Source organism: Capra hircus, chromosome 1 (genome assembly GCF_001704415.2).
Source record: "Capra hircus breed San Clemente chromosome 1, ASM170441v1, whole genome shotgun sequence".
Taxonomy (NCBI): Eukaryota; Metazoa; Chordata; class Mammalia; order Artiodactyla; family Bovidae; genus Capra; species Capra hircus.
The window spans coordinates 142,116,569-142,142,677 of NC_030808.1; the positions used below are offsets into that span (position 1 = coordinate 142,116,569).

General features: G+C 52.7%; 1 protein-coding gene across 2 annotated transcripts in view; it reads left to right on the plus strand.

The window, feature by feature from the left end:
* ABCG1 (ATP binding cassette subfamily G member 1) overlaps positions 1 to 15,804 on the plus strand; it is a 65,102-nt gene extending 49,298 nt beyond the window's left edge. The window contains exons 6-15 of one of the 2 annotated variants that reach the window (XM_018051686.1): positions 3,193 to 3,338; positions 3,491 to 3,614; positions 4,625 to 4,739; positions 8,022 to 8,206; positions 8,347 to 8,448; positions 9,476 to 9,644; positions 10,598 to 10,698; positions 10,804 to 10,962; positions 12,199 to 12,317; positions 13,970 to 15,804. In XM_018051686.1, the coding sequence (XP_017907175.1) occupies positions 3,193 to 3,338; positions 3,491 to 3,614; positions 4,625 to 4,739; positions 8,022 to 8,206; positions 8,347 to 8,448; positions 9,476 to 9,644; positions 10,598 to 10,698; positions 10,804 to 10,962; positions 12,199 to 12,317; positions 13,970 to 14,198 (1,449 nt within the window). In that variant the 3' untranslated portion in view covers positions 14,199 to 15,804. The remainder of the gene's footprint in view (positions 1 to 3,192; positions 3,339 to 3,490; positions 3,615 to 4,624; positions 4,740 to 8,021; positions 8,207 to 8,346; positions 8,449 to 9,475; positions 9,645 to 10,597; positions 10,699 to 10,803; positions 10,963 to 12,198; positions 12,318 to 13,969) is intronic. The other variant, XM_018051689.1, reaches the window with a different exon arrangement.

Here is a 26,109-nt window from a genome sequence, read left to right on the forward strand (position 1 = left end):
CAGTGTAAGATGAGATTTGGTGAAATTCTACTTTTATTATATTATCCTGTCTTCCTGTGCTTGTAGGTCCACAGGCCAGCAGCAGAGACAGTAAGATCCGTGGGGTTGGTGCCAACAATGCGACTTGGCTCTTTATGTGTCCATGCAAAATGGAATGAGTTCAGTTCAGTCACTCAGTCATGTCCAACTCTGCAACCCCATGAACCACAGCATGCCAGGCCTCCCTGTCCATCACCAGATCCCGGAGTCCACCCAAACCCATGTGCATCGAGTCAGTGATGCCATCCAACCATCTCATCCTCTGTCGTAGCAAACAACCACAATGTCAGCAGCAACGTGATAGTTGATAGGATGTGATGTAAACCTCCTTGGGTTTCCCAGGTGGCACTAGTGGTTAAAGAACCCACCTGCCAATGGAGGAAGCATAAGAAATGCAGGTTCACTCCCTGGGTTGGGAAAATCCCCTGGAGGAGGAAATGGCAACCTTCTCCACTATTCTTGCCTGGAGAACCCCATGAACAGAGGAGCCTGGCAGGCTACAGTGCATGGGGTCACACAGAGTTGGACACGACTGAATGGCTGAACCTGCACGCAGCACAAATGACCTTGGAGCCTGGTGTGTCTTTAGGGGCCCTCCTGTCCCTCCCTGTGCCCTCCTCTCCCAACCCCACCCTTCAGAAAGCTGAGGATTCGGGTGGGAATTTGAGAGGATGAGGAAATGGCACATCCAGGGTAGGGGAGCCCGATTTCTGTGAGGAGTGAAAACCCCTCCTCGCAGATGCTTCGCGTGGACTCTGGTTCTGTAGCTGAAAGGAATAAAATGGATGAACAGACCCCAGAGCACAGATGTGGGGAAAAAGCATGGGAGGCATGGGTGTTCCCACCACCACGCTGTTCTGAAGGGCGAGCCTCAGACACAGGCTAGCCCCCTGGGAGGATGGGTGAGCAGATGTGGGGGTTCAGAGGGTCTTGCTGGCATGAAGAGGGCCCTGAAGTGAAGCAGAACTAAGTCCATGAGGGGACCCTTCAGGCCGGGCCTCCTGGAAACCACTGGAAACTTGAGGCCAGGGCCTCCAGCGCCTGGGACTTTTGTCCATAGCTGCCTCCTGGAGGTGGGAAGCTGAGTGCGATGCTCTCATTAATGTCTGAGCTCCCAGAACAGATGCGATCCATGAGTAAGTGGGTGTGGGATGGTTTGCCTGCAGCGTGGTCCGGGGTACCAGCCTTTCCAGGTGGGAGAGGGAGCCGGGAGGGAGCGTTTGCTGAAGGGCGGGGGCGAGGAGCACGTGTGTGCCTCTCAGCTGACTCCACAGAGGAGCACCCACAGCCAGGCCTTCCGCCCTGCACCCGCTCTGTCTGTCAAGTCCCGACCGGTCCTCCTCGTCCTCAGCAGGGTCCAGCTCCACCCACCCCCAGAACCATCAGCAGGGCTATGTGATTGTCCAAGGAGAGGACAGGCCCTGACTCATTTCCCTCCAGCCCCTTTGTGTCCCTGGGTCCTGGTTGTTTACTTCTCGAGGAAACATAACAGACTAGAATGTTCCAGCAGGTAGTGGAATGTTGCCCACTCGACCTCGTTTCCCAGAAAAGTGGCCCCAGCCTCGAGAACCCCCCAGTGAGGGGCCTTCCTCAGGAGTGAGGTCTCCCAGGAGGGGACATTGTTCTTTCTGATTCACTTTAAAACAAAACCAGCCTGCAGGGCGTCACTCCTGAGAGAATCCTAGACAAGATGCCTGCACGCAAGGGAAACAGGAGGTGCTGACCTTGGCCTCCGCCTCCAGCATCCTTCCAGTGGGGCAAAGGGCAAGTAGGGAGTGGGTGGTCTTCCTCCTGAACCTTTGGACTGGATTCCTGGAGACCGCTGCAGCCATGTCATCCTGGGAAGGCCAGTGGACTAAAAGCGTTCCTGAAAGATGGCCTTTTCTGGGCAGCCTCTCTGCGAGGTTCCAGGATGGCGTGCCTCAGTGGCTGTATGTTCTGGAAGAGGTGGTGGAGCTGGATTTAGGGCTCAGCAGGGGAAAGGCCAAGTGGGATTCAAATGCAGATCTGTCTCACCTGCCTGCTTCCAGCGCACAGAGGAGCAGCGCCCTGAGTCTTCCCGTCGCCGAGGCCACATTGTGTCCTGACCGCGCAGAAGTAATTCAAGAGCCAGAGTGGAAATTTTCCTCCTTGAGTTCCTTCTCCTTGAGGATGACCTCATCTCCCTAGAGAAGTTGCTGGACTAGGGTCTACCTGCTGCCACCATGGGCTAGGACAAGGGTCCAGTGAATTCTGGCAGGACCTCTGTGACAGGTTGCCTCACACCCACTGAGAGGTGAACCTGACAAGGAGCCCAGAAGGGCAGCAGCTGACCTCTGCCTTCTTGTGGCCACGTCCAGAAGACACCAGGATGGACCCCGAACACTGACCGCTGTGGATGAAACTGATGAACGGTTTACACCAAACTTTTCTGACCTTCCTGCTCCCTGAGTCCATCCCGGATCAGTGATGGGGGCAGCCAGGGAGAGCTGAGCGCACAGTGGGCTGTTTATACCTTGGTTCCCAGGCAGCTCCTGGGGCAGTGTTACTAAGAAGGGTCACTAAGAGAAGCAGTGGTAGCTTTAAGCAGTGTCATTGCCTTGCTGCTGAGTCAAAGACCTTCTTTCCCATTTACAAGTGTGGATGGAGCTCCATCTTTCTGGGAGGCCTGGCCTGTGTGGTTGAGTCCACGGGAGCTGTGTGCAGTAGCAATAGTGTCACTAATGGCTGTGGCCGAGTGAGTGCTTACCGTGTGTCGAGCATTTTATCTGTTATAGCGTTAAACTATCAGGGTGGCCCTCCCGTTTGTGCTGGTCAGAGACCCAGTCACTCGTCCACCTATGTGTCCATGGATCCAGGCTTTCTGCAGTGTTTACCCAACACCTTCTTGGCCCTGGCCCTGAGTGAGGCTCACACATGAAGGGACTTGCTAGGTTGCCAACCAGAGGCAGGACCAGGATGCCAGCCCAGGCTGGCCTGGCCCCAGCCCTGCCTCTCAGTCTCCTGGGTCTCAGCCTCCCCAGTCAGGACATCAGGCCTGGCAACTGATGGGCCGATGTGCAGTCCCTCCAGGTGTGTCTGGTGGGGAAGGGGATCAGGGTTCCACGTGGGCCCTGTAGGTGACAAGGAGTGGCGGGTGGTCTCTGATGCCACTCTGCTTCTGCTATCCCCCAGGTCAAGGAGATCCTGACGGCCCTGGGCCTGCTGTCTTGTGCCAACACGCGGACCGGCAGCCTCTCGGGTGGCCAGCGGAAGCGACTGGCCATCGCGCTGGAGCTGGTGAACAACCCTCCAGTCATGTTCTTCGATGAGCCCACCAGGTAATCAGGCCCTGCCCTCCCTGCCAGCAGAAGGGGCCACCTCTCCACCCACCGAGGGGCTCAGGCCAGCCTGCACAGACACAACCAGGGTGCTCTGAATGAGGGATCTGGTTGGGGTTCACAGACATCTCACGGTGTCCCTTGACTTGCAGTGGCCTGGACAGCGCCTCCTGCTTCCAGGTTGTCTCCCTGATGAAGGGGTTGGCCCAGGGCGGCCGGTCCATCATCTGCACCATCCACCAACCTAGTGCCAAGCTCTTTGAGCTGTTCGACCAGGTATGTTGGGCCACTGTCATTGGCCTGGGTGAAACCAAATCTGGGTACTCGTGGCTTAGTTCATGAGTGTGTCTTCATTTTTGAGTGGCCTTAGGTGTTATATTTCTTAAGACTTTGGTGCCATAAGCACTTCAGGTGGCAGGGCCAGAGGGGATAGGAAGAGCTGGCCAGTGTCCTCTCTCTAGGGTTAGTGTCCAGCCTCAGGGTCTTGGATGAGTCACTGACATTACTGATGCTTCATTAATGGCCCCCCTGAAGGCTGGAGGGGGACACTTGCCATACAGACTTAGATAGCAGGTTGTGATATTTGTGCGGTATCATCTCCTTTATAAATCTTAGGCTTTTATATCATCCTGAGCAAAAAAACACCTCCCAAGGAATGCAGTGTGTAGAGCTCCAAAATCTGGCCTAAGCAAGTGCTTAGCATGAGGGGAAGAAAGGCAACAGAGTGAATAATTCCTGGTCATATATCTCCCGTCTTTCCTGACTTATCGTGGATTTCCCTTTGAACTTTGAGTCCTTGGGAGGTAACATAAAGCTGTCCTGAGAGAGGAATTAATGGATTAATGGATGAATGGATGGATAGGTAGATGGGTGGGTGGTTAGATGGATGGGTGGAGGTACAGATGGATGGGTGGGGTGGATGGATGGATGAGTGGATATATAGATGGATGGATGAGTGAGTGGATGATGGGGTGAATAGATGGATGGATGGACAGATGGGTGGATAGATGGATGAGTGGGTGTATAGATGGATGGTTGGGTGAGTGGATGGATGGGTGGTTAGGTGAATGGATGGTTGGGTGAGTGGATGGATAGGTGGTTAGGTGATGGATGGGTGGTTAGGTGATGGATGGATGGATGAGTGGGTGTATAGATGGATGGATGGATGAGTGGATGGATGGATGGGTGGGTGAGTGGTTGAGTGGATCATTGGATGGATGGATTGAGAGTTTCTCTCCCTTTACAGAGGAAGGCAGAGTTGATGTTTTCCTTCTTATTTTTTTCAGCTTTATGTCCTCAGTCAAGGACAGTGTGTGTACCGAGGGAAAGTCTCAAACCTTGTACCATATTTGAGGGACTTAGGTCTGAATTGCCCAACCTACCACAACCCGGCCGATTTCGGTGAGTTGAGCCTTGACCAGCCAAAGGGGGTCTTTTTTATTCCTGGTGGGTTTCCACTCTTACCTGTAGCCTTCAGATCAAAAAGTACTTTAATATTCCACAGATAGCTCAAGTGCCATCCTGAGGCAGAACTTTTAAGACCAAGTCAAAAGAGGTTTTCTTTCCTCCAGATGAAATACCTGGGACTACAAACAAGGGATCTGTTGTTAGGTCAAATATTTCCTGATACTTGACTGTGCAATGCTTCCAGTCTAAAGGAAGTTATTTCTAAAAAGAAATAACCTTTAACAAAATCCCTTTTGCATTGATTAATGCAGATGTTAAAAATTCAACTTAAATTTTAACCAAACACAACAAATATTGACCAACGCAGTTTTGAACAAGACTCTGGGATCCCAGGGCTTCACTTGTACTTCAGCTGGTAAAGCATCCGCCTGCACTGCGAAAGACCTAGGTTCCATCCCTGGGTTGGGAAGATCCCCTGGAGAAGGAGAAGGCTACCCACTCCAGTATTCTGGCCTGGAGAATTCCATGGACTGTATAGTCCATGGGGTCGCAAAGAGTTGGACATGACTGAGCGACTTTCACTTCACTTCACTGGGAACCCAGGGCTTTCCTAGTAGTTCAGATAGTAAAGCATCGGCCTGCAATACAGGAGACCCAGGTTCAATCTCTGGGTCTGGAAGATGCACTACGAAGGAAATGGCAGCCCACTCTAGTATTCTTGCCTGGAAAATTCCATGGACAGAGATGCCTGGCAGGCTACAGTCAGTGGGGTTGCACAGAGTTGAGCACGACTTAGTGACTGACACCCTGGGAGCCTAGAGCCCAGGTTAACGGTAGGGGCCGCTCCTCCTGACCCAGAGGCTGCAGCTTCTGGGCTTTGCAGCTCATGCTTTATGAGCTGCATGCTCGGTGCCCCCAGGGCTCCCGGTTTGGCCTTTCCTCTTGGCCAGGACCCTCCAGGGCACTGACACCAACATCCCAAGTCACTTCCCCACCAGATCTGCCCATTGCGCAGCCTGCGCATTTATCTGCAGATGGCAACCTCTTTGTGTCCGGCACCTCTGGAACCGTCTCCTGTCCTCCCGTCAGGTCCACCACTTCTGCTCCCTGCTGTCCAAGTGCAAGAACTTGCAACCCCCATTGCTTGTGTGCTTTTTCTTTTGAGCTTTGTAGTCACTAGACCACCAAGTGCTTGTACACCCCGACCCTGTCCCATCCTCCCCCTTGGCCACGGTCCTGTCCTGGCCATCGTGTCCTGCTTCTCTGGGGCCCCATAAGCTGGGTGGTCTGAAACAAGAGGAAGTCATGTTTCAGACTCTGGAGGCCAGAAGTCAAGGTGTCTGCAGGGCCGGGCTTCCTCCTGAGGCTCTGGGGGAAGGTCCTTCCTGCTTCATCCAGCTTCTGGAGGCTCCAGTGGTCCTTAACCTGTGACCCATCCCTCCAGTCTCTGCCTCTGTCTTCACATGGCTTTTTTCTCTGTGTTTCTCTGTGCGTGTCTGTATGTCACCTCCTCTTCTAATAAGGACACCAGTCATTTTATTCAGTTGCTGTTCAGTCGCTAAGTCATGTCCGCCTCTGCAACCCCATGGACTGCAGCACCGCTAAGCTTCCCTGTCCTTCACCATCTCCTGGAGTTTGCTCAGATTCATGTCTATTGAGTTGGTGATGCCATCCAACCATCTCATCCTCTGCCGCCCCCTTCTCCATTTGCCTTCAGTTGGATTCAGGGCCCATCTTAAATCCAGGATAATTTCATTTCAAGATCCAAAACCAATTACATCTGCAAATAACCTTTTCCAAAGAAGGCCACATTCTGAGATTCCAGATGGACATGAGTCTTTTGGTGGGGCATGCTTCAACCCACTCTATTCCTCCTTCTTGGTCTCCTGGTCATCAGCCTTTCTCACTCAGTTGTTTTGCTTTCAAGCATCCAGCCCCACCAGTTCCCCAGACCCCACCTTTCCTACACATCCTCTCCCAAATTGTGTTCCATGAGATGGTGTTGCTGGGAAATGCCTCTCTCTTACAATAAGGGAGCTCTGACGAAGCCGGGCCAGAGTGGGGTGAGCGGGAAGGAGATGTGGGCCGAGGGAGAGGAGGAGGAGTCTTAAGCATCCTTGATGGTGGGGATGGTCAGGCTGGCTGCATAGTTGTTCAGGAGCAAGGACAGTGGGGGACAGGTGCTGCTGAACAGGGAAGGGTGGTGAGGTCCATGGCCAGCAGAGAGGTGAGGACCTACAGGGAAGGACAGATGGGAGGAGAAGGAATGGGGCACTGGGGAGAGCCCAGGGAGGGGCTCCTTAATATCACGCCTGAGGAGAGGGAGAGGCGTGGGGAGAGAAGGCCTGTTTGGAGGGTGGTGGGTGTAAATGACCACCAGAGCAGGCAGTTCTGGCTGGGTTGGTGTCATTGATCGTGACATTCTGGTGGGGCCAGGCTCTCCCGGTTTGTGATCGGATGGAGAGAGAGTTAGCCGTCCTGGCTTGGGCTCTGGAAACAGCTGGTTTTGCCAGAGAGGGTCCTTGGGGGCCTTGCATTAGCAAGAATCTTACTGAGATGAAGGGTCAGGTCCCACACCAGGAGGAATAGGGGAGGGTGGAGGGAGAGTGCAGGTGGGAGGAGAGGAAGGAGCAGCAGGTGCCAGGGGAGGGTGGAACTGGAGAGAAGGAGCAACATAGGACCTTGGACACTCTGGGGTACAGAGGAGGCATGACACCAGGGTCAAGGAGGGTCAGTGGAGGTGATGCTCCCTGGGGATCTGAGAGGTGGAGCTTATAGTCCAAAACCTGTGTCCGCAGGGAGCTCAGTGCACCCCTCTCAGGACCCCCAGCACTTCTTCTTGGTCCCAAAGAGCTGCCCCAGCACTCATTGCTCACCCTCATCCTGGGAACTGCCTCCCCACCAGGAATCTTGCTTCCTTCTGCCCTCCTCCCAACTCCAGTTCTGATGCATGCATGCCCATGACCAGCACTCAGTAAACACTAGACAGACGAATAAGTTAATCGATGCATGAGCTCATGACTTCTCGGGCTGTCCAGCATCACAATCTGTATTTGCATTTCCAGGCTCCTGATGTGATCAACGGCCTTGCTGGGTGTTGAGAACAGAAACAACATTGGCCACTAAATGATTTTTATCACATCCTTAGCATCCTCATGCGGCATCTATATAATCGGTTAAAAGATATTCCCACTGGATTACTGACTTTGTTGCAGAGGAAAGAGGCCCGCATGAGCAATGCCTGGGCTGAGCCCTCTGTCTCTCTCCTCTGTGCAGTCATGGAAGTCGCGTCCGGCGAGTACGGCGACCAGAACGGCCGCCTGGTGAGAGCGGTCTGGGAGGGCAAGTGCGACTCTGACTGCAGGAGAGAGCCTGAGGGCGATGCCGAGGTGAACCCTTTTATTTGGCACCGGCCCTCTGAAGAGGTAAACCAGACAAAACGATGGAAGGGGTGGAGAAAGGTAATGCACACCCCCAGCCCCCGGGAGCGCTGCACGCCGCCCCGCACGCCTGCTGCACGAGCACTTTCCTCGGCTCAGAGGAGGGGGCATCCGGGGGCCGGGGGCTCACCCCTCCTCTCCCCCTCTTGGTGTGTCCCCAGGACTCCACTTCCATGGAAGGCTGTCACAGCTTCTCTGCCAGCTGCCTCACCCAGTTCTGCATCCTCTTCAAAAGGACTTTCCTCAGCATCATGAGGGACTCGGTAAGGCGATGTGCAGTGGTCTCCGTGGCAACGGAAGCTGAGGGGTCACCTTGGGGTCTGTTCATCTGCCTGCGCTTTCCTCTTTCTGCATCAGTCAGCTTTCTGTGATGCCACAGTAACAAACACTCCCCGGCTGCTAGTGGTTATGACAGTAGTCATGTCTGGTTCATGTAACCTGTGGGCGGCTGTGGGTTGTGGTCCTGCCCCGTGTGTCTTCTCGTCTGAGGACCCAGAATGGAGGACTGGCTCCTTTCTAGAACATGGCAGGGGAAAGTGTCAGAGAAACCCAGTGGCAGCCCTTATAGCTTCCTGCTCCTGGCGGGGTGGAGGAACCTGTCATTGGTGCTCACATTCCGTTGGCCAAGGCTGGCATCAGGGAGGGGATTCCTCCCTTTGGGAAGCTCCACCCAGCAGAGGAAGGAGTTGGTGAAGGACTGGAAGTCAGAACAAGATCCAGCCTTTCACGTGGACAATCTGACAGCGCGTGTAGGGGGTCCCTGAGTGCCCAGGAGCTTCCGGAACCCAGTTTGAGAGCTGGAGGGGCTGGTAGCCATCCAGGCTGTGCTCTGCAAGGGTGGGTCTGTCCTGTGGCCATTCTTTATCCGCTTTACCACCATTCTTGTCACTTGTCCCCTCCTCTGAAGGGACACAGTCCTGGTTTGCTATGTTGAAGGGGATTAAACGCAGGATAGCAGTTCCTTCTGCTTGATCAGCAGTAAAATGCTGCCCTGTGAGTGTGCATGTGTGAGTGTGTGTGTGTGTGCGTGCGTATGAGCTGGTGTAGGGTCCTGGGCTTGGTATAAGGGAAGCTTAAACTAAGGGTGGTGAATGAATGGGCTTCCTGGGTAACTCAGTCGTAAAGAATCCGCCTGCAATGCACAGGCCTCAGGAGAAGCGGGTTGACTGCCACCTTTCTGGAGGGAAGGGGCAGAAGCCTTGACCGCCACCTCTGGGGCCCCTGGTCTCCTTGTCCTCTCACCGCCCACCTCCGGGCTTGCACACCTGAGTGTGGACCTCGCCTGCCCAGGTCCTCACGCACCTGCGGATCACGTCCCACATCGGCATTGGCCTCCTCATTGGCCTGCTCTACCTGGGGATTGGGAACGAAGCCAAGAAGGTCCTGAGCAACTCCGGCTTCCTCTTCTTCTCCATGCTCTTCCTCATGTTCGCGGCCCTCATGCCCACCGTCCTCACATGTGAGTGCCTGGTCCAGCCCGCGCCCACCCCTCCTTCTTTGTCTGCCACTAGGTTGTGGCTTGCTTGGCCACAAACATAGAGTGTCTTTTTTTTTTTTTTTTTTAAATCCCATTTTCTTTGTTGACAGATGTAGGTATGATTGTATGCTCTGTTTGATGAGAAAATGCATACGTGTTTAAGCCAAAGGAGTGAATCACTAATGGAAAATCTATAAGCCTGGTGGAAGGCTGAGAGATTTTAAAAGGTTTTCTAATTGGGAACCCCTCAAATGCTCCTGTGTGAGCATTACCTCATTCAGTTAAGATAGCTCTGGTGCAGCCAAATTTGTGAGCGGGTAAAGCTATTTTGGGTTGCAAAGATTCCCTGGAATAGGACATGGCAACCCGCTCCAGTGTTGTTGCCTGGAGAATTCCATGGGCAGAAGAGCTGGGCGGGCCACAGTCCGTGGGGTTGCAAAGAGTTGAACACGACTGAAGTGACTTAGCATGCAGCAGTGCTGTTCTAGGTGGATTTCTGTGCAGTTCTAGGCTGCTTGCAGAGCAGGCTGCCCTTGGCCGCTTCAGGGGGACAGTGTGGAAAACTGGCTTCCCCAGGTCTCCCAGCCTAGACAGCTCCTCCGGCAATGCCTCTTCCTTAAGCTGCCCTGAATTTCCAGGAGCAGCTTCTGAGGACTTGCCGGGGGAAGGGATTGCATTGTCAGCTACTCACTGAAAACAGGTTCAGCAGGAGATACTTGGACCAGTCTCTACAGTGGTGCCAGTGTACCAGGCAGTTTCTCCAGGCAGGTGAATCATTTCATACCTTTCCATTCAAACTCCAGATAGTAATACTTGAAGCACTTCAGATACACAGCCCCAAGTTGGGGCTGCAGAGGGCCTCGCAGGAGACCCTTGTCTGAGTTCTTGGTGTGCTGTAATGTCTGAGTGAACCTTTTCATTTTCCTGCCCCCTAGTTCCTCTGGAGATGAGCGTGTTTCTCCGAGAACACCTGAATTACTGGTACAGCCTGAAGGCCTACTACCTGGCCAAGACCATGGCGGACGTGCCCTTTCAGGTACGCTAGTGCCCTGGCGTGGTGTGATGGGGTGGGGCTCTCCAGCATCCCCGGGGGGCGGGAAGCGCGGCTTGCAGGTGAGGGTGACGGGCCTTGTGTTTCCAGATCATGTTCCCCGTGGCCTACTGCAGTATCGTGTACTGGATGACGTCCCAGCCGTCTGACGCTGTGCGCTTCGTCCTGTTCGCGGCACTGGGCACCATGACCTCACTGGTGGCACAGTCCCTGGGCCTGCTGATCGGAGCTGCATCCACGTCACTACAGGTACCAGCCAAGGATGTACCATGGGGCGAACCTCGCTTCCCCACCTCCACCCATGTGGCTGGGGCTGCGGGCCCCATGGGCTCAGTACCCTGCCCCTGAGACCCCTCCTCCTGATTCTGTCCTGACTTCCCAGCCTGGCTTCAGCAGGTTGGTCAGTCGGGCCCTGGGGAAGGGATCACGGTGTCCTGGCTGCTCAGGACTGGCAAATGGACAGCAGCAGGTGGCCTTATGTGTCACCAAGCACTTGTTTGGAGAGGAGCAGTCTGGTCTTTTGCACAAGGATGGGCTGAGTTTGTGCCCAGAGGCCAGCTGGACCTGTGATTGAACATGAGCTCATCGAGTCTAAGCACCCCCACAAGTTAGGTGCAATCCTCCCATTTCACAGATGAGGAGACTGAGGCCCAGAGAGGCAGGGTGATTTTGTCAGAGTCACACAGCCAGCTCTGAGGCCAAGCTCTCAATTCCTATGTTTTGTTGCCTCTGTGGGATCCACACAGTTGTTCCCCAGACAACCCCATCACACCTCACACTCCCACCTGCCCAAGCCCCACCACATGCCCCTTCTGGACGTCTGGTACCACTTACTCCCAGCCTGCCAAACCCACTGTGTGCACAGTTTTTGCACCTCAGGGCTTCACGTGCTCAGGCCAGTCTGAACCTTGGGAAACAAAGCCGGAAGTCTGGGGAGTCAGCACCCCACGGCCTTCTGCCGCCCCCTCCCCTGCTGAGTGGCCTCGTGTTCCATGTCCACGGCCTCTGGGCAGCACCCGCATCCATGGGCGGGAATGGCAGTAGTGTCCATCTCACAGCTGACAGCCATAGAAAGTGCTGGGCCCACACCAGCTGCTGTCGGCACCCAGGGAGTCTCACTCCTGACCCTTCCTTGCTGGGACACAGGATGTCAACTCCTCAGGCGTGTGCCTCCCACCCCACAGGCGCCCTCATGGCCACACTAGCATCTCTCTGTCCCTGCTTTTCAGGGCCTCCATGCTTTTCAGCCTCCATCCCCTCTGCTGCGTCCAGCTGGGCCTCTGGGCAGCAACCCGGCCCCTCCTTGTGCAGGAGACTAGCCTGCTTCTCCCCAAAGGGGTGCTTCTGTGCCATCCTGGCCCTGGATGACCTGGATGACCTGTCCTGACAGCTCTGGCCCTTTCCTGGAAGCATGTACTGTGGGCTCCAGGCCCCCTGAGGAGGAGGAGGCGGGCAGGAGTAAGGTCCTTCTGTGTCCCCTCCCAGGTGGCGACCTTCGTGGGACCCGTCACGGCCATCCCCGTGCTCCTCTTCTCAGGGTTCTTCGTCAGCTTTGACACGATCCCCACCTACCTGCAGTGGATGTCCTACGTCTCTTATGTCAGGTAGCCCGTGGGGCCCCTTAGGACTCGGGGCCTTTAGGACGACAAAGGGAAGGGAACTGGGGACAGGCAGAGGCTCGCAAAAGCCCCTCCTTGGCTATCAGCTAGATGCCGGCTGGATTCTCAGGTCATCAACCCAGAAAGTATCAGTGCCTTTTTCTTCCTAGTTTTGTGTGCCTCACCGTCACCCTCACACACACAGACACACAGACACACACACTCGTGGATAAAATAAACGCTAGCTGCTGGTGCCCTGGAAATGGCAACCCACCCCAGTATTCTTGCCTGAAGCATCCCATGGCCAGAGGAGCCTGGCGCATTGTGGCCTATGGGATTGCAAAGAGCTGGACATGGCTGAGTGACCGAGCAAGCATGCACTGGTGCCCTGGACAAGCGATGGCAGCCCCATGTCCTGTGTGCTTTAGAGAGCTGCCTTGAAGACCTTATTCCTCTCTGGAATAAACACTGCTTATAACAAGGTTCTTGCTGTTGTTCAGTCGCTAAGTCATGTCTGACTCTTTGCAACCCCATGAACTGCAGCACACTAGGCTTCCCTGTCCTCCACCATCTCCCAGAGTCTGCTCAAATTCATGTCCACTGAGTCAGTGATGCCATCCAACCATCTCATCCTCTGTCGTCCCCTTCTCCTGCCTTCAATCTTTCCCAGCATCAGGGTCTTTTCCAATGAGTCAGTTCTTCGCATCAGGTGGCCAAAGTATTGGAGTTTCAGCTTTAGCATCAGTCCTTAATGAATATTCACGACTGATTTCCTTTAGGATTGACTGGTTTGATCTCGTTGAAGTCTAGGGGACTCTCAGGAGTCTTCTCCAATACCACAGTGCAAGGTTCTGAGTAAGAAATCCAGTGGAAAACAAGACATGTCTCGAGCGTCCTCATATTCTTGAACAAGACTGCTCTGGTGCCTTAGCACTTCAGCATCAGGTTTCACACTTTGGCATCTTGGCCGTCAGTAGGCACGGCCGGTCATTAGAGCTTGTGCCCCCAGCCACAGCCATTCCACATGACTTCTGGCTGTGAACAAGCTTGTGTTTTCTAGAATGTCAATTCAAAGCCAAGTATATTGTTCCCGAGAACAAAATCGAAACGAAGCCCTTGTGCAGAGTTTCAGCAACGGTGCACCTTTCAAGACTGAGAAATCAGAGACCCATGTCTTTCTTCTCAGAATTAGCATTTTTGTTCTGATAGTGCAGAGCTGGAACAGAATGAAAGGTGGTGCAGAAATGTTTTATTCAAATGCTCTGCAGGCCTTGAGAAGCCCTCAGACCCTTTATTCTATTTAACTGTTAAAAAAAAAAAAAAAAGGTGTGATATCAGAAGTGATCAATGTGTTTTTCCAATCATGTCACCTCTGAACAATACCCACTCTTGGTTAAATTTGGGTTGTTTTTTTGGTGTGTGTGGAGACTTTGGAGGCAAGGAAATTGGAAGACATTCGGTCAAGCTGTTGAGTGGATTTATGCTAGGAAGCTGCAGAGCAGTTAAGAAGTATTCCAGGAGAAAAGACCTCCAGGGAGGGAGGGAGCCAGGCTGAGGATGGGGTGGGGAGGTCAGTGTACATTCCACAAACATGGGCAGAGGTAGGGATGGGGGGGCGTGGTTCCTGAGCCCTGCTCACTCTGGCATTCCCCCCTCAGGTATGGGTTTGAGGGGGTCATCCTCTCCATCTACGGCCTCGACCGGGAGGACCTGCACTGTAACACTAATGAGACGTGCCACTTCCAGAAGTCAGAGGCTATCCTGCGAGAATTGGACGTGGAGAACGCCAAGCTCTACTTGGACTTCATTGTCCTGGGGATTTTCTTCATCTCCCTTCGTCTCATTGCCTACCTCGTGCTGAGATACAAAATCCGGGCCGAGAGGTAAAGTGTTGGAAAGCCAGAGAGAGGAACGTCGGACACCGTGGCCACGGGCCACTTCCAGAACCCTTGAGGGGCTCAAGGACACAGACACGCCTGTGGACCCTGAGGACTATGTTGGGTTGTCAGCGGCCAACCAGTGCTGCACTTCGCTGCCCCACTGAGTTGGGTCTTCTCTCCATTACCCTTTCTAGCTATAACTAGGAAGAAGATGTAGAATGGTCTTTCTTTTTCACATGCAGAAATTTTTAAAATACAACCCCTGAGGCAGAATTTAAAACTGCCACAAAGTGGGTGACAAGAGGCTTCCTCAGCAGAATTCTTCCTTCTGACCGGGGAGCTCTGGTTCTGCACGAGGAATGTGGGCAGGTTCCCGGGGCCCCTGGGCAGTCAGATGTCCAGGGGTGGAAAGGCGAAGCCAAGAGGGACTCCTTCCTGTGACTGGTATTTTCGTAGTTTCATCTTTCTACAGTTTGTCTCTTTTTCCAACGAGAAGTCGTTTTCCAAGTCAAAAGTTGATCAATTTCATTCATTTCCAGAAGCTGTACCTTTTTAGTACTTGGTGAAAAAAATTATTCAGGGTAAACGTACTTCGTGGAGAGACGTGAGGGGTTTGGCTTGATCGCTGAGCTGGTCTCATTTGCAGACAGATCCTGGGAAAGACATAGGTGCTGATTGCAGGTTGGAGGAAAACTGTGGAACCAACCATGTGCGCTAAGCCAGGCAGGAATTTTTTAAAGTTGCACAGAAAGTTGTAAGGCAAATTTGGCTATCTCTTTCAAAATCTTTTATTTCCCCCGCGCTTCTGATTTTCACTTAAGCAAAATATATTGGGTTTTTTTTTCCCCCTAACTTTCTGAGCACCTTAATTTTGCCTAAAAATTCTAGAAGCTCAATCCTGCTGATTTTTTACAAACATTTTCTCTTCCCTCACTTATCACATCAACTACCTCCACTGAACCTGGGGATGCTGGGCTTAGAGAAATTTAGGTGTGAATGTGCAGGATCTGCAGGCGTAGCCCATGAAAGATGTACTAACTGCACAGGAGGGAAGATGCTGAGATTTCCTGAGAATCCAAGGCCTTTGTAAGAAACCGGCAAAAGCTGAGTGTGGCCAAGATTCTGGAGCTCCGTCAAACTATACCGAGAGCCATGGGAGATGCTGTGTCCCACATCTGGTTTCCGTGGCAGCTCAGCGGCACCATCATCTTTTCAGTCTTTCCGGATTGGAAATGTCTTTCCAATGACGCGATCACATAAGCAAAATCCCTCTAGGGCAAGAGTCATGGGCACTTCTGTAGGGTAAATGGCCTTTGAATTCCTGGCAGGAGCCTGTGTGCTTGTCGGAATCAGTGTGGCCACAGGGTAGAAGGGGACTCAGGCCAAAGAAGGTTTCTGAAGGAAACAGAACTATTTTCCCCTTCTAGAATGCCGTGAACCTGGAATCAGGGTCTCCGAGTGAATCTGCTTTTTGTTGTATGGAAGTTTGATAAAACCCCTTACTGCAATGGCCTGAGATAACATACGGGCTTCCCAAAGTGGCTCAGTAGTAAATAAACTGCCTGCCAAGCAGGAGATGAGGGTTCGATCCCAGGGGCGGGAAGATACCCTGGAGGAGGAAATGGCAACCCACTCCAGTATTCTTACCTGGAGAATCCCATGGACATGGGAGCCTGGCAGGCTGTAGTCCATGAGGTCACAAAGAGTCAACACAACTGAGCAACAAAGCAACAACAAAAGATAATATCCAAGTAACTTGTTGATTTTATTTTTCTAAATGGGTTTAGTTAAGAGGTGGGGGGAGGGGTGATGTGCTATCTCACACATTGAAATTTAAACCAGGGCCACTTGCCAAGTCTAATCCTTTGAAGTAATTTCTGAATGTAATGACTTGGATCTTCCTTTGTCTGTGATTCCATTTCTTCATTTAGAAGGAAGGAGGAAACTTCGGATGAATGATTTGCTGGCTTTCTGGTTGTTAGTATAGGTGAGAATATAAGTCCAGAGAATCTCTGATCCATGGGGTTGAGGAGAGGAAGGGGCTCCACTGTGTTCTAACCCCCGTGGCTCCTCAAAAGCATCAGGGCCTGGCTTTGCTGACCAGCCCATCTCGGGAGCCTTTTGCCTCTGTCTGCAGTACCTCAGACCTCCCTTTCATCTATTCTTACTGAGCATCAGCTTGAGAATTAAATGCTTCCAAAGCTTCATACGTGTGACATGGGAAGGAAAGACACCAGATAAACATTTTACACAGAAGATGCTGGAATCTGATTAAGTCACCTTGGGAGAGGGCCCTTCTGGACCAAGAAACAGGACTTAAGCTTTTGGGTAAAAATTCATCCTAGAGACCCACAGAAAGGTCATTTTCCCACCTGAGAAAGGTCAGGGGCAGGCCAGTGCTTGAGGTAGAAAGGCCTCCGGTGGGTTCACGGCTGAACATCCCCCCCGAGCACCTAGCATCCATCATTCCTCACTGGGCGACCTGGCTATGTGCCTAACCAGCTCCTCTGCTCAGGTCCTTACTTCCTAACGTGTGTTGACTACCCCCGCCCCGCCCCGCCACTCTCCGCATGCTTGGTGCGGCCAGAGCACCGAGGTTGGCGAGGCTCAGTGAGGCCCCGGGCCCAAGGGCCAGGAGAGAGCCAGGTCTGACCCCAAATGCTCTATGACTTTCGCTTTGCCCTCTTGCCTCCTGTTCTCAGCGTGTGAATGTACTCGAAAGTACTTTTCAAGGTGTAAAGTGCGATACGAGGATAGCTCTGGACTTGCTGTCACCGTGCAGACCATGGGGATGTGGGGCAGCCTGCTCCTCTTTCTTCAGTTGCCTTTTGTAGGGGGGTCCCCGAGCTGGCCTGGGGACCCAGCTTCTTACCCCCACCACACCCACCCACCCTGTCTCAGCAGAGAGGTGCCGTCCTCTGCCTGTGCCTGGCTGTAGCTTCCTAACACAGCCTGCCTGTGGGCTGGCTGGGGTCCGAGAGGGTCCAGTGTGTGTGTGCCTACGAGTGTGTGCACACACGCGCAGGGACACGCGCCAGCTCGCTGCGGGTGTGTATCTCATAGTATTATCTGTGGTGTCTCTGTAAATCTTTACTTGTCCTTTACTCCAAGAAGGAAAGAGAAAATCCCCTGACTTCACACCTGCCGAGCAGATGGGGAAGCGTAGTCAGAACCCACTCAGTCTCAGCAAATGCCGGCTCGATCGGCGTGCGGCAGAAAGCAAACCAAACAACCCAGCTGGGCGGAGGGCGGTGCAGTGTGTACGGCCATCAAGTTAGAGGCTCCGAAGAAATAAGGCCGCTAAGAAAATATTTTATGACTTTTTACTTGCGTTCAGTGTTAAATGCTTCAGGCTCAAAATACTGGGCTTGGATCTGACTCGGTAAAGGGGAGGGTCTTTGTATTTGCAATTATCCTTGCTGACGTCCAGCAGAGGTTCTGGTTCATTCCTCAGTGTTCCGGTCTAACGCCTGATTGTAAGTAGTCTCCTTTCTCTCAGTAACTTTCGTGTTTCATGTTGAACTGTCTCGAAGTGTTGTTTTTCTCTGTGTTCCAGCCTCCTCACCCATCTCTTCCCCACCCTTGTTAAAGTGAGCCAGGGCTTTAAAAGTGCCAACAGCCCAGATTCACAGGGACCATGTGTGCCTCCCTTGCGATGGTCCCAGGGGACAGGAACCGTGGAAGCTGGTGAAGGGTGTTGCTCAGCTCCCTGGTTTCGGTTGGTAAATACACCCAGAGCCACACTTTCCAGGGAAGCATGTTTAGGGCTCGTTGTCATCACGGGCTTGCCTCTCTCCTTGGGGACACAGAGGATGGAGCCAGGCAAGTCCTAGGATGGGCGGCCCCTGCATTCCGGCTAGGTGACCGCAGAGCATGTGCGGACACCGGAGAGCTCCCTGGAGTGGGGCAGGCTTGAGAGCCTCCCTCTGCTGCCTCTCTGCACCCCCGCTGCCCTGCAGATCCCACCCTTCTTCTCTGCAGCTTCCACTAAGGTCTGGTCCTTCCGGTCCCTGCACTTGACCTCCTGCCTCAGGGAAATGCCCCGGAGACAATCGCCTTCTGCAAAAACAGGTGTTTCTGATGTCCCTACTGGGGGTCCCCCTGGGACCAGAAATGGGGGAGCCCCACACCCTCCCTGCAGAGTCCACTTTTCTCACCTGCAGACTCCGTTCAGCCTGGGATGAAAATCCCACTTTCTGGGCAGGAAGTCAGCATGCAGTTGAAGCATTCAGGCATGTCCTTCTGAGGCTCAGCCCAGGTTTTCTGACAGCTGTTACATGTCCTCCCCCGCTTCTTCTTCACATCTTTGAGGAAATGAAGGTTTAGCATTAGCTTCATTTTTGTTATCTCTGAACACATCTACATGGAATCAGTCCTCAAACAGGCATTCTGTGGCCTATAACAGTGGCCCTGAGGCCAGCCAAGGAAGCCAGGTTTCTACAGACGACTCAAGTGAATTCAGGCCAGACTTGGAGCCCCTGACACCTCCCTGTTCTTAGAATAGTCCTTTAACATCAGAGGAGAAAGTGCCCCAAGTACACTGGCTACCACCTTCCAGCCAGCCAAGTGGTCATCACGGGAGGGGCCCAGCCTCAAGGCTTTTCCACAATATAAAGCCGCAGAGGAAGGACAGAAGCCCAGAAGTGTGTCCTCATTTGCTCACAGGCCAGACAGAGCCTGCAAGCCAGGTCTGGGCCCCACTTTGGGAGGGAAGATGGGCTGTGAGTATACAGTGGGAAGGCCAGACCCAACCAGTTTGCTCCCTGTTCCCACAGAGACACCCCCAAACCAAGGATGGGGCCACAAGTACATGTGAATTTCTCCCTGGGGCTCGTGGTTTTAACCAGATGTTGGAAACAGCCCGAGCCCAAGCCACACAAGTGGAAAAGAGCAAAGCAGAAAACGGCTACGGTCGGCCGAGGTTGTGTCTCCACGGCCCGCACCTCTGCTTGGGGTGTCTATAAACATGAGCGAGAACCCTGATCACCTGAGGGCGCCTCCGGTGTGTACTTGGCACACGCACTTAACTGTGGCCCCGATTCTGTGTACAGTTAAATGGTACTTCCTGTGTTCACTGACGCTAGGACATCTGGTCCTGGGGAACTTGGAAGCCATCTGCTGGTACCTCTGCAGGATGGAGGTCATCCCTCACCTGCAGCAGGGCAAAGGTGAGCTGGGGCGGAGATGCTGAGGCATGGCCAGGCGGTGAGGTGTGGACAGTCCCTGACCTGCTTGGGGGCAACTTTTCAAGCCCCCCAGGGCGTCTCCTTGAAGGAGTGTTCAGGAAGCCTTGCTTTCATTTCACCTGCCACAAGGCAGTGGTCCAGTCAGCACAGCCTTGGATCAGCACTATGGGGCTTTTGAGAAAACAGTATTTGCCAAGCAGGTCTTTGCTGGGGCAGAGGAAACAGCAGGCTCACTCATTCCAAGGGGAGAAGTTACCAAACTCACCTGCCCTCTTGGGGATCCCAAAACATGCCCTCTCGAGCTGGGTGGAATGGATCAGGTCTCAAAGGGATAGACTGAGAGTTGTGGGCACCTGGGCCAAGGTGGAAAGCCCTACGTTCATGGGTTCCTGGACATCCCAGGTGCAACCCAGTCTGAAAGGCACCACAGTTGGTTTCATCGAGAGTATTCCAGTGGCTGTGGTAGATACTTTGTCTTTATATCTCTACTTTCTTTCCCCACAATTCTGGCATCGTGTACCTTAGGGGACTCTTTTCTGCGACCTTTGGAACACAGGCTGCCCAAGATTCATCGCAAATACCTCATTTCAAGTCCTTGGCCAGTGAAAAATGATAGGAAAAGGTTCTATCACCCAAATTGCTAACAATATGAACCACTCACCCCACACTGGAAGTTTTCTGTCTCTATCATCAAATGCTCCCTGGGGAGGGGGATGACCAGAGATGCGTTTCTCGGTAGAACGTGTATGTTTAAAAAATTAGCACATGTAGCTGACCCCATTCCCCAAGTGTGTTTTTTCTTTGCAGACAGAGTGGCTTAATACCTGCTCAGAGCTGAATCTGAACTGCTGCCTTTTACTCGATGAGCAGCTACTTTGCGTTTTTTCCTCTGTTCTTCCTTCCAAAGCAAGAGTCAATGCAAATAACACTTTTAATCATTGTGTAAAGATGTGCATATATCTGTATATCTAACATGTAATTATGTAATCTCTGGTTTTTATAATGCTGTGTGGATAACCTTGCCTTGATATAGCCGCGTAGCTTTAGGAAATCCTGGCAGAGGTGTGCACCCTCGTAGATGAGGATGACATCTATACATACGTATATATATATATATATATATTTTTTTTTTAAGTGATGGTGGCTCCCTTGGGTACTTGACTCCTTGGCTGTTTCCCTCTGTTGGAACAAGGACCTGAGCAGACCCTAGGGTGTGAGCTTTCTGACTCAATCTTATAGACCCTGGTCCTACTTTGTATATCTCTGTAGAATTATCTCCTTAGATGATTTGTACATGCATTTTTTGCAGACTCGAGTTTTGTTTTCTGAAATTAGATGCCATTTATGAAAATGTGACATAAATCAAAATAAATCATCATTATTTTCAGATTTTCCTGTTTCTCACTTCTCTTTCCTTTGACAGCAGCAGCTCAAAGACCTGTGGGGAGAATCAGGCCTGGGGCCTGGTGGAGGCTATGGGGAATTTTCTTGCACTGCACTCTCTCCTAATGAAACAGTTCCTCTGGAAGGTGTTATGATGGATGAAGTTGGGAAGGAAAGTGAGCGTGAGGGAGGAGATATGCCAGCCCCACTTGATAGGCAAAGTGGTAATGCAGGGTCAGGTGGCTTTCATATGTGATCTCATTTCTCAGGCATCCTTGGGGATAGAAAACTATGGCCAACCCATTTCACAGGCCAGGGAACTGAGGTTGAGAGATGAGACAAGTGTCCCAAGGCAAATGGTGGAGGCAGAATTCAGATGGTGACAGTCTAGCGGGGGACCCAGGACTCCTGACCCCTGCATCCCACTCCCGCCTTCAGAAGAAGGCATTGAGGAGCTGATAGCAAAGAGTCGGTCCAGTCACAGGAAGTGGCCTGGAGGAGTCTGCCCCCACACCCACACTTCTCCCAGTCTCTGCTAGGAGATGCAGGTTCAAACCCTGGGTTGAGAAGATCCCCTAGAGAAGGAAATGGCAACCACTCCAATATTCTTGCCTGGGAAACCCCATGGACAGAGGAGCCTGGGTGGGCTACAGTCCGTGGGGTCACAAAGAGCTGGACACGGCGACTAAACAACAATCGGACAATGGGTGAACATCACGAGGAGTCAGTGTTGTGGGTCTTTACGCTGTCAGGGCCCCACAGGGGTCGGCACTGGGGTTCAGGCTGGTCCTGGGCCCAGGTGTCAGTCTGGGATTCTCACCTGAGAGAGGCCGTGATGGGGAGGCCTAGGTTTCCCTCGCAGGTGTGTGTGAGGGGACAGGACACAGAGAGACGCCCCGCTGAGGCCTGGTGCCCCCACTGTCTTTCCCTGTGCAGGTCTCTCTGTCTCTAGACACCGTCCTCTGCTCCCAAGCCCCCCACACTTCCCCACCAGCATCCCCACCGCTGTCCACTCCTTCCAAAATAATCTTTATCAGACATCTCATTCACCAATATTCTACCCACGTCTTTGAACAAATAAGACGAAAGTTAGTCATCTCACCCCTGAACCGTCCCAAGCACAGCCCCTCAAGGAAACCAGAGCTGCCCACCAGATGCCTGGTGATCACCCTGCCCCTCATCACTCTCAGAACGACCCTCCTCACACCGGCTTCCACCCCCCACTCCAAATCAGACCAGAAGGTACAGCACTCGTGCCATCCTCGGAATGTTCCAGAATCCACGCAGCCATGTCCCTTCTGATCCCCGCTGTGGTTGTTTTTACCATAGCATGCATGCTTCAGTAAATCTGAAAAGTAGGAAAACAACCTTATACTTATATCCTTACAACCTCCAATCTAAACCACAGGAGCTTTTCTGGAAATCCAAGCAGAAGGAAATGTGCAATGTGAAACAGGCACACAGAGAAGCTCTCCCCCTGGAGGTGGGACTGCAGACCCCACGCGTGACCCCCCTACTCTCATGGTGCTGCCAAGGCAGCCCCTCCCACATCCTGCCTCTAGCCCCAGGGCACCCGCGCCAGGGCACCTCCCCCAGGCCTCTCCCAACCTGGCATTCCTCCCCATGCAGTTTTCTTCTAAGGGGCAGCTTGGTTTAGGGATCCGCCTGTTGGAAACCTTGTCTGAACTTGGCCGTGGCCTGAGGCTCTGCCCCCGCCCCAAGTCCTTCCTTCCCTGCTCCTCTTTGTCGGTGTGAGACCCGCAGTGAGATCTGGGACTTGCGGTATCACCCGCTCGCCTCCCTTGCAGGCTTCCCTGGTGAATGCACTGATCAGCTGACTCTGCAACACCCTTCCTCTCCGTGCCTCTGAGCGTTCAAGAATTCTTAGAACAGAGTGATGCATTCCAGTGAACAGTCGACATATCTTGGAACAACACGGAAGGGGTCATTGCCAAATAAGAAATGTCGGAGCAACGCTCTCACAGACCAACCGCACTGACACAAAAGGAGGAGAGAAGCCTGTGAACATCACAAGCAATGTTAATAACAAGCACGTTTAATGGCCACTGTGTATGCTGGGGTGGAGTAAGCCTGATGTTTGCTTTCCCTTTTCTACCAACAATAAGGCAGCATCAAAGCACTGGCTTCTCCTGGGCATGTCAAAGCGCTCATCCCATGGTTTCTGGAAGGTTCCACAAATGTGCATCATTAATCAATGAGGAAGGTATTTGATATCACAGTGATCCCTGGATCCTAGGAGACCCAATTCATTATTTGAACCTACTGTGACCACTGGTGGCTTCAAATTTTAGATATGCACCGGTCGGGAGGTAGGAAGGTTTATGGGTGGTGTATAGGCCATTTGGAACCTGGACAGTCAGTGTCAGTTGAGTGTCCGAGGGCGTGAAATCCACCAGTGATGATCAAGTTACACGCAGCCCAGGAAAAAGCCAGCACACTTTGAGTCTGAGTCTTAGCAAGGCTGTGTCCTTGAGCGAATTTCTCTCTGTTTCCTCACTGGTAAAATAAGGATAAATCTAAGAAAAAAGTGCCCAGTCCACATTGTAATACCTCTCCTCCCAGAATTTTAAAATTGGTTAGCACTCTCTGTACTTAATTGACGTCTAGTGTCCAGAGCCAAGGAAGACCACCCACCCCTGGGAGACCCCCCACCGGGTCACACAGAACTCAGGGACTGAGCAGGGCTCGGTGGGATGTTCTGCTGGGTCCTGGCAAGTCAGTAATTAGGATAATTATTCATGTTTTTCAGCATTTCAATGTTTCCTTTTTCTTTTTTTTTTTTGGCCTGCACTGTACCCCTGCAGTGGAAGCTCTGAGCCCTAACCATCGGACCTCCAGGAAATTCCCCATCAGTGTTTCCTTTTTAAACCTAGCCAATTGTTATAGACCTTTCTTTACACAAGCTTGTAAACATATTAACAATTTCATTTCCTTGTGTTTAGTTGCTTCAGTGGCGTCTGACTCTTTGCAACCCTATGGACTAGAGTGCCAGGCTCCTCTGTCCACAGAATTCTCCAGGCAAGAATACTGGAAAGGGTAGCCATTCCCTCCTCCAGGAGATCTTAATCTTCCTGACCCAGGGTTCGAACCCACATCTCTCACCTCTCCTGTATCAGAAGCCTGGTTGTTTACCACCAGCGCCATCTGTCAGAAAGTCTATTGCCGTTTATAAAATGGATTAGATGGGAGGTGCTCTGATTCCACCACAGCGCATCCTCACAGGCTGCCTCCTGGCTGTGGATGCCTGATCAAATTACTACAGGGCTCCTTGAAAGCTTCCTCTTCTGAATAACTAAAAAACGGGATGGCAGTCCCCACCCCCCACACCACATGGGCTTTCAAGGACGTAGCAAATCTCAAGTGCCTGATGGGTGTCTGCTGCATGCCAAGTGCTTGATCATCTTATTAGCTTTGATTATCTTTACAGATCCGTCTGGGTGTCAGCCAGCGACTTCCGGCTGGCTGCAGCGTGAGATGTTCACACCTGGGGGAAGGATAAAGGCGGAACCACCCTGCCCCCAACACAAAGCTTGCCTAGGAGCCACACCCCTCCAAACTCCTCCCATCCCAGGTGTCACTGTGAGATGCTCGGCTTCACGCAGACCCTTTGTTTGTCCAGAGGATGAAACGAGGGGCAGCCACATGCTTCAGGCAGACACACAAAATACATTCGCACTGTGCACATCAGTGACTTGAGTTTTCTCTATGGCTGAACTTAAAACTCCCCCTCAGGCATTTTGGGGTGAATTCTGCCCAGTTCCCTGCTGAGTAAGCTGAGGCTTGCTGGGGTCTGGGCTTCCACACTGGGCAGGGTGATGTGGACTTCTGTAAGCCTCCTGCTCTCCCCCTGGCCTGGCACACATGGAGGCAGGGTCCCAGAGGGACACCCTCCAAGACCCTTCTGTAACCTGCCGGTTCAGTGGGGCTACTTCCAGCTCTCTTTGGCAGGACGTGCAGTAGCCACCCAGCCATTGCTACTTACTGACCTGTACAGGGAAGCCCCTCTTCTACCCACCGCCCAGAAGCTGCCCCACCCAGCGCCTGGCCTGAGAACTAAGAAGGAGCCCTCTCTCCTCTGAGAGCTCAGAGCTGCTGGGGTGGGGAAGTGCCTGCAGACCCTGGAGATCTCCCTCCACTGCTGTGTGACCTTGGGCTCCTGACGTAACCTCTCTGTGCCTCTGCTTGTTCACTTGTATAAACGGAGATAGCGATTGTACTTCACAGGCTGCTGTGGGGGCTGAATGAAGTAAAGTGTGTGAAGCCCCACAGCGCTGCAGCTGTGTGCACTGAAGGAGGCTGAACCGCCTTTTCAATGTTTATTTTCAGGGAGACGGGGCACTAGACGCTTCCATGAGACCACCACCGCCTCTGCTCCCCCACCCCCTGGGACTAGAGGACATCTCAGGAAGCGGGAAATGGAGCACCACGGCCGGGGTTAGACTTAACCGCAAGGAAAAAGAGAATGAGAAAAAAAATTCCAAGTTTCCTGCGAAGATGAAGTTTTTGCTTAATTGGTGGAAACCGGGGGTCAGCTCTGCTCAAGATCTCATGCTGTCTGGAGGCGAGGTGGTCAGGTGACCAGGCCTCTTAGTAAATCCCATTTAGAAAGTAAGTGATTTGGAGACAGCTGAAGCTGGGATTGCAGGAAGCTGCAGTCACTCAGGTCAGCCAGCAGAGGGGGCCTCTGGTCACTGTGGTTTGGACCAGGTTGGAAGGATGGGGAACTGGGCTTCCCTGTGTCCTGCTCCATCGCGGTCAGAGCGGTCTGGCCTGATGTCGGTGGTCTTTGAACACACTTATGAGACTACTGCAGCCACAGCCCCTGCCTTGTGTGGCTAGGGTGAGGCGTGGGATTGAAGTGACGGCCCTAACTCAGTAATGATATGAAATTATTTAAGGAGTGGCCTGTCCAGGTCCCCACAAGTCTGCGGTCATCTTGGCTTGGAGGACAAGTGAGCCACTGGCTCTGCTTGTGTATTTCGTTTTGACTGGAGAGTGACGGTCTCAAAGACGATCCAAGTCTGCCTGGTCAGGCCCCTTTCTGGGGATCGTGTCCTTCCTGGTGTCACAGACCCTCACAACACACTTGGCTTCCATTATCAGATGCTGGCCCTGCACAGAAAGATGTGCCCAGCTTTTCTCTGCCTAACTGGACATCACTGAGGTTGTGAGCTGCCCTGGAGACCCTGATTTCATCACCAGACTCTGAGATTCTTGGAAACTCCTTGGGGTGACTCTGATCCACACCTGTTGTTTGAGCCACTCGAGAAGTGTTGGCTTTGGGGAGGGGTTAGTGTTCACACAGACCGGGACCCCAGATGCCCGACT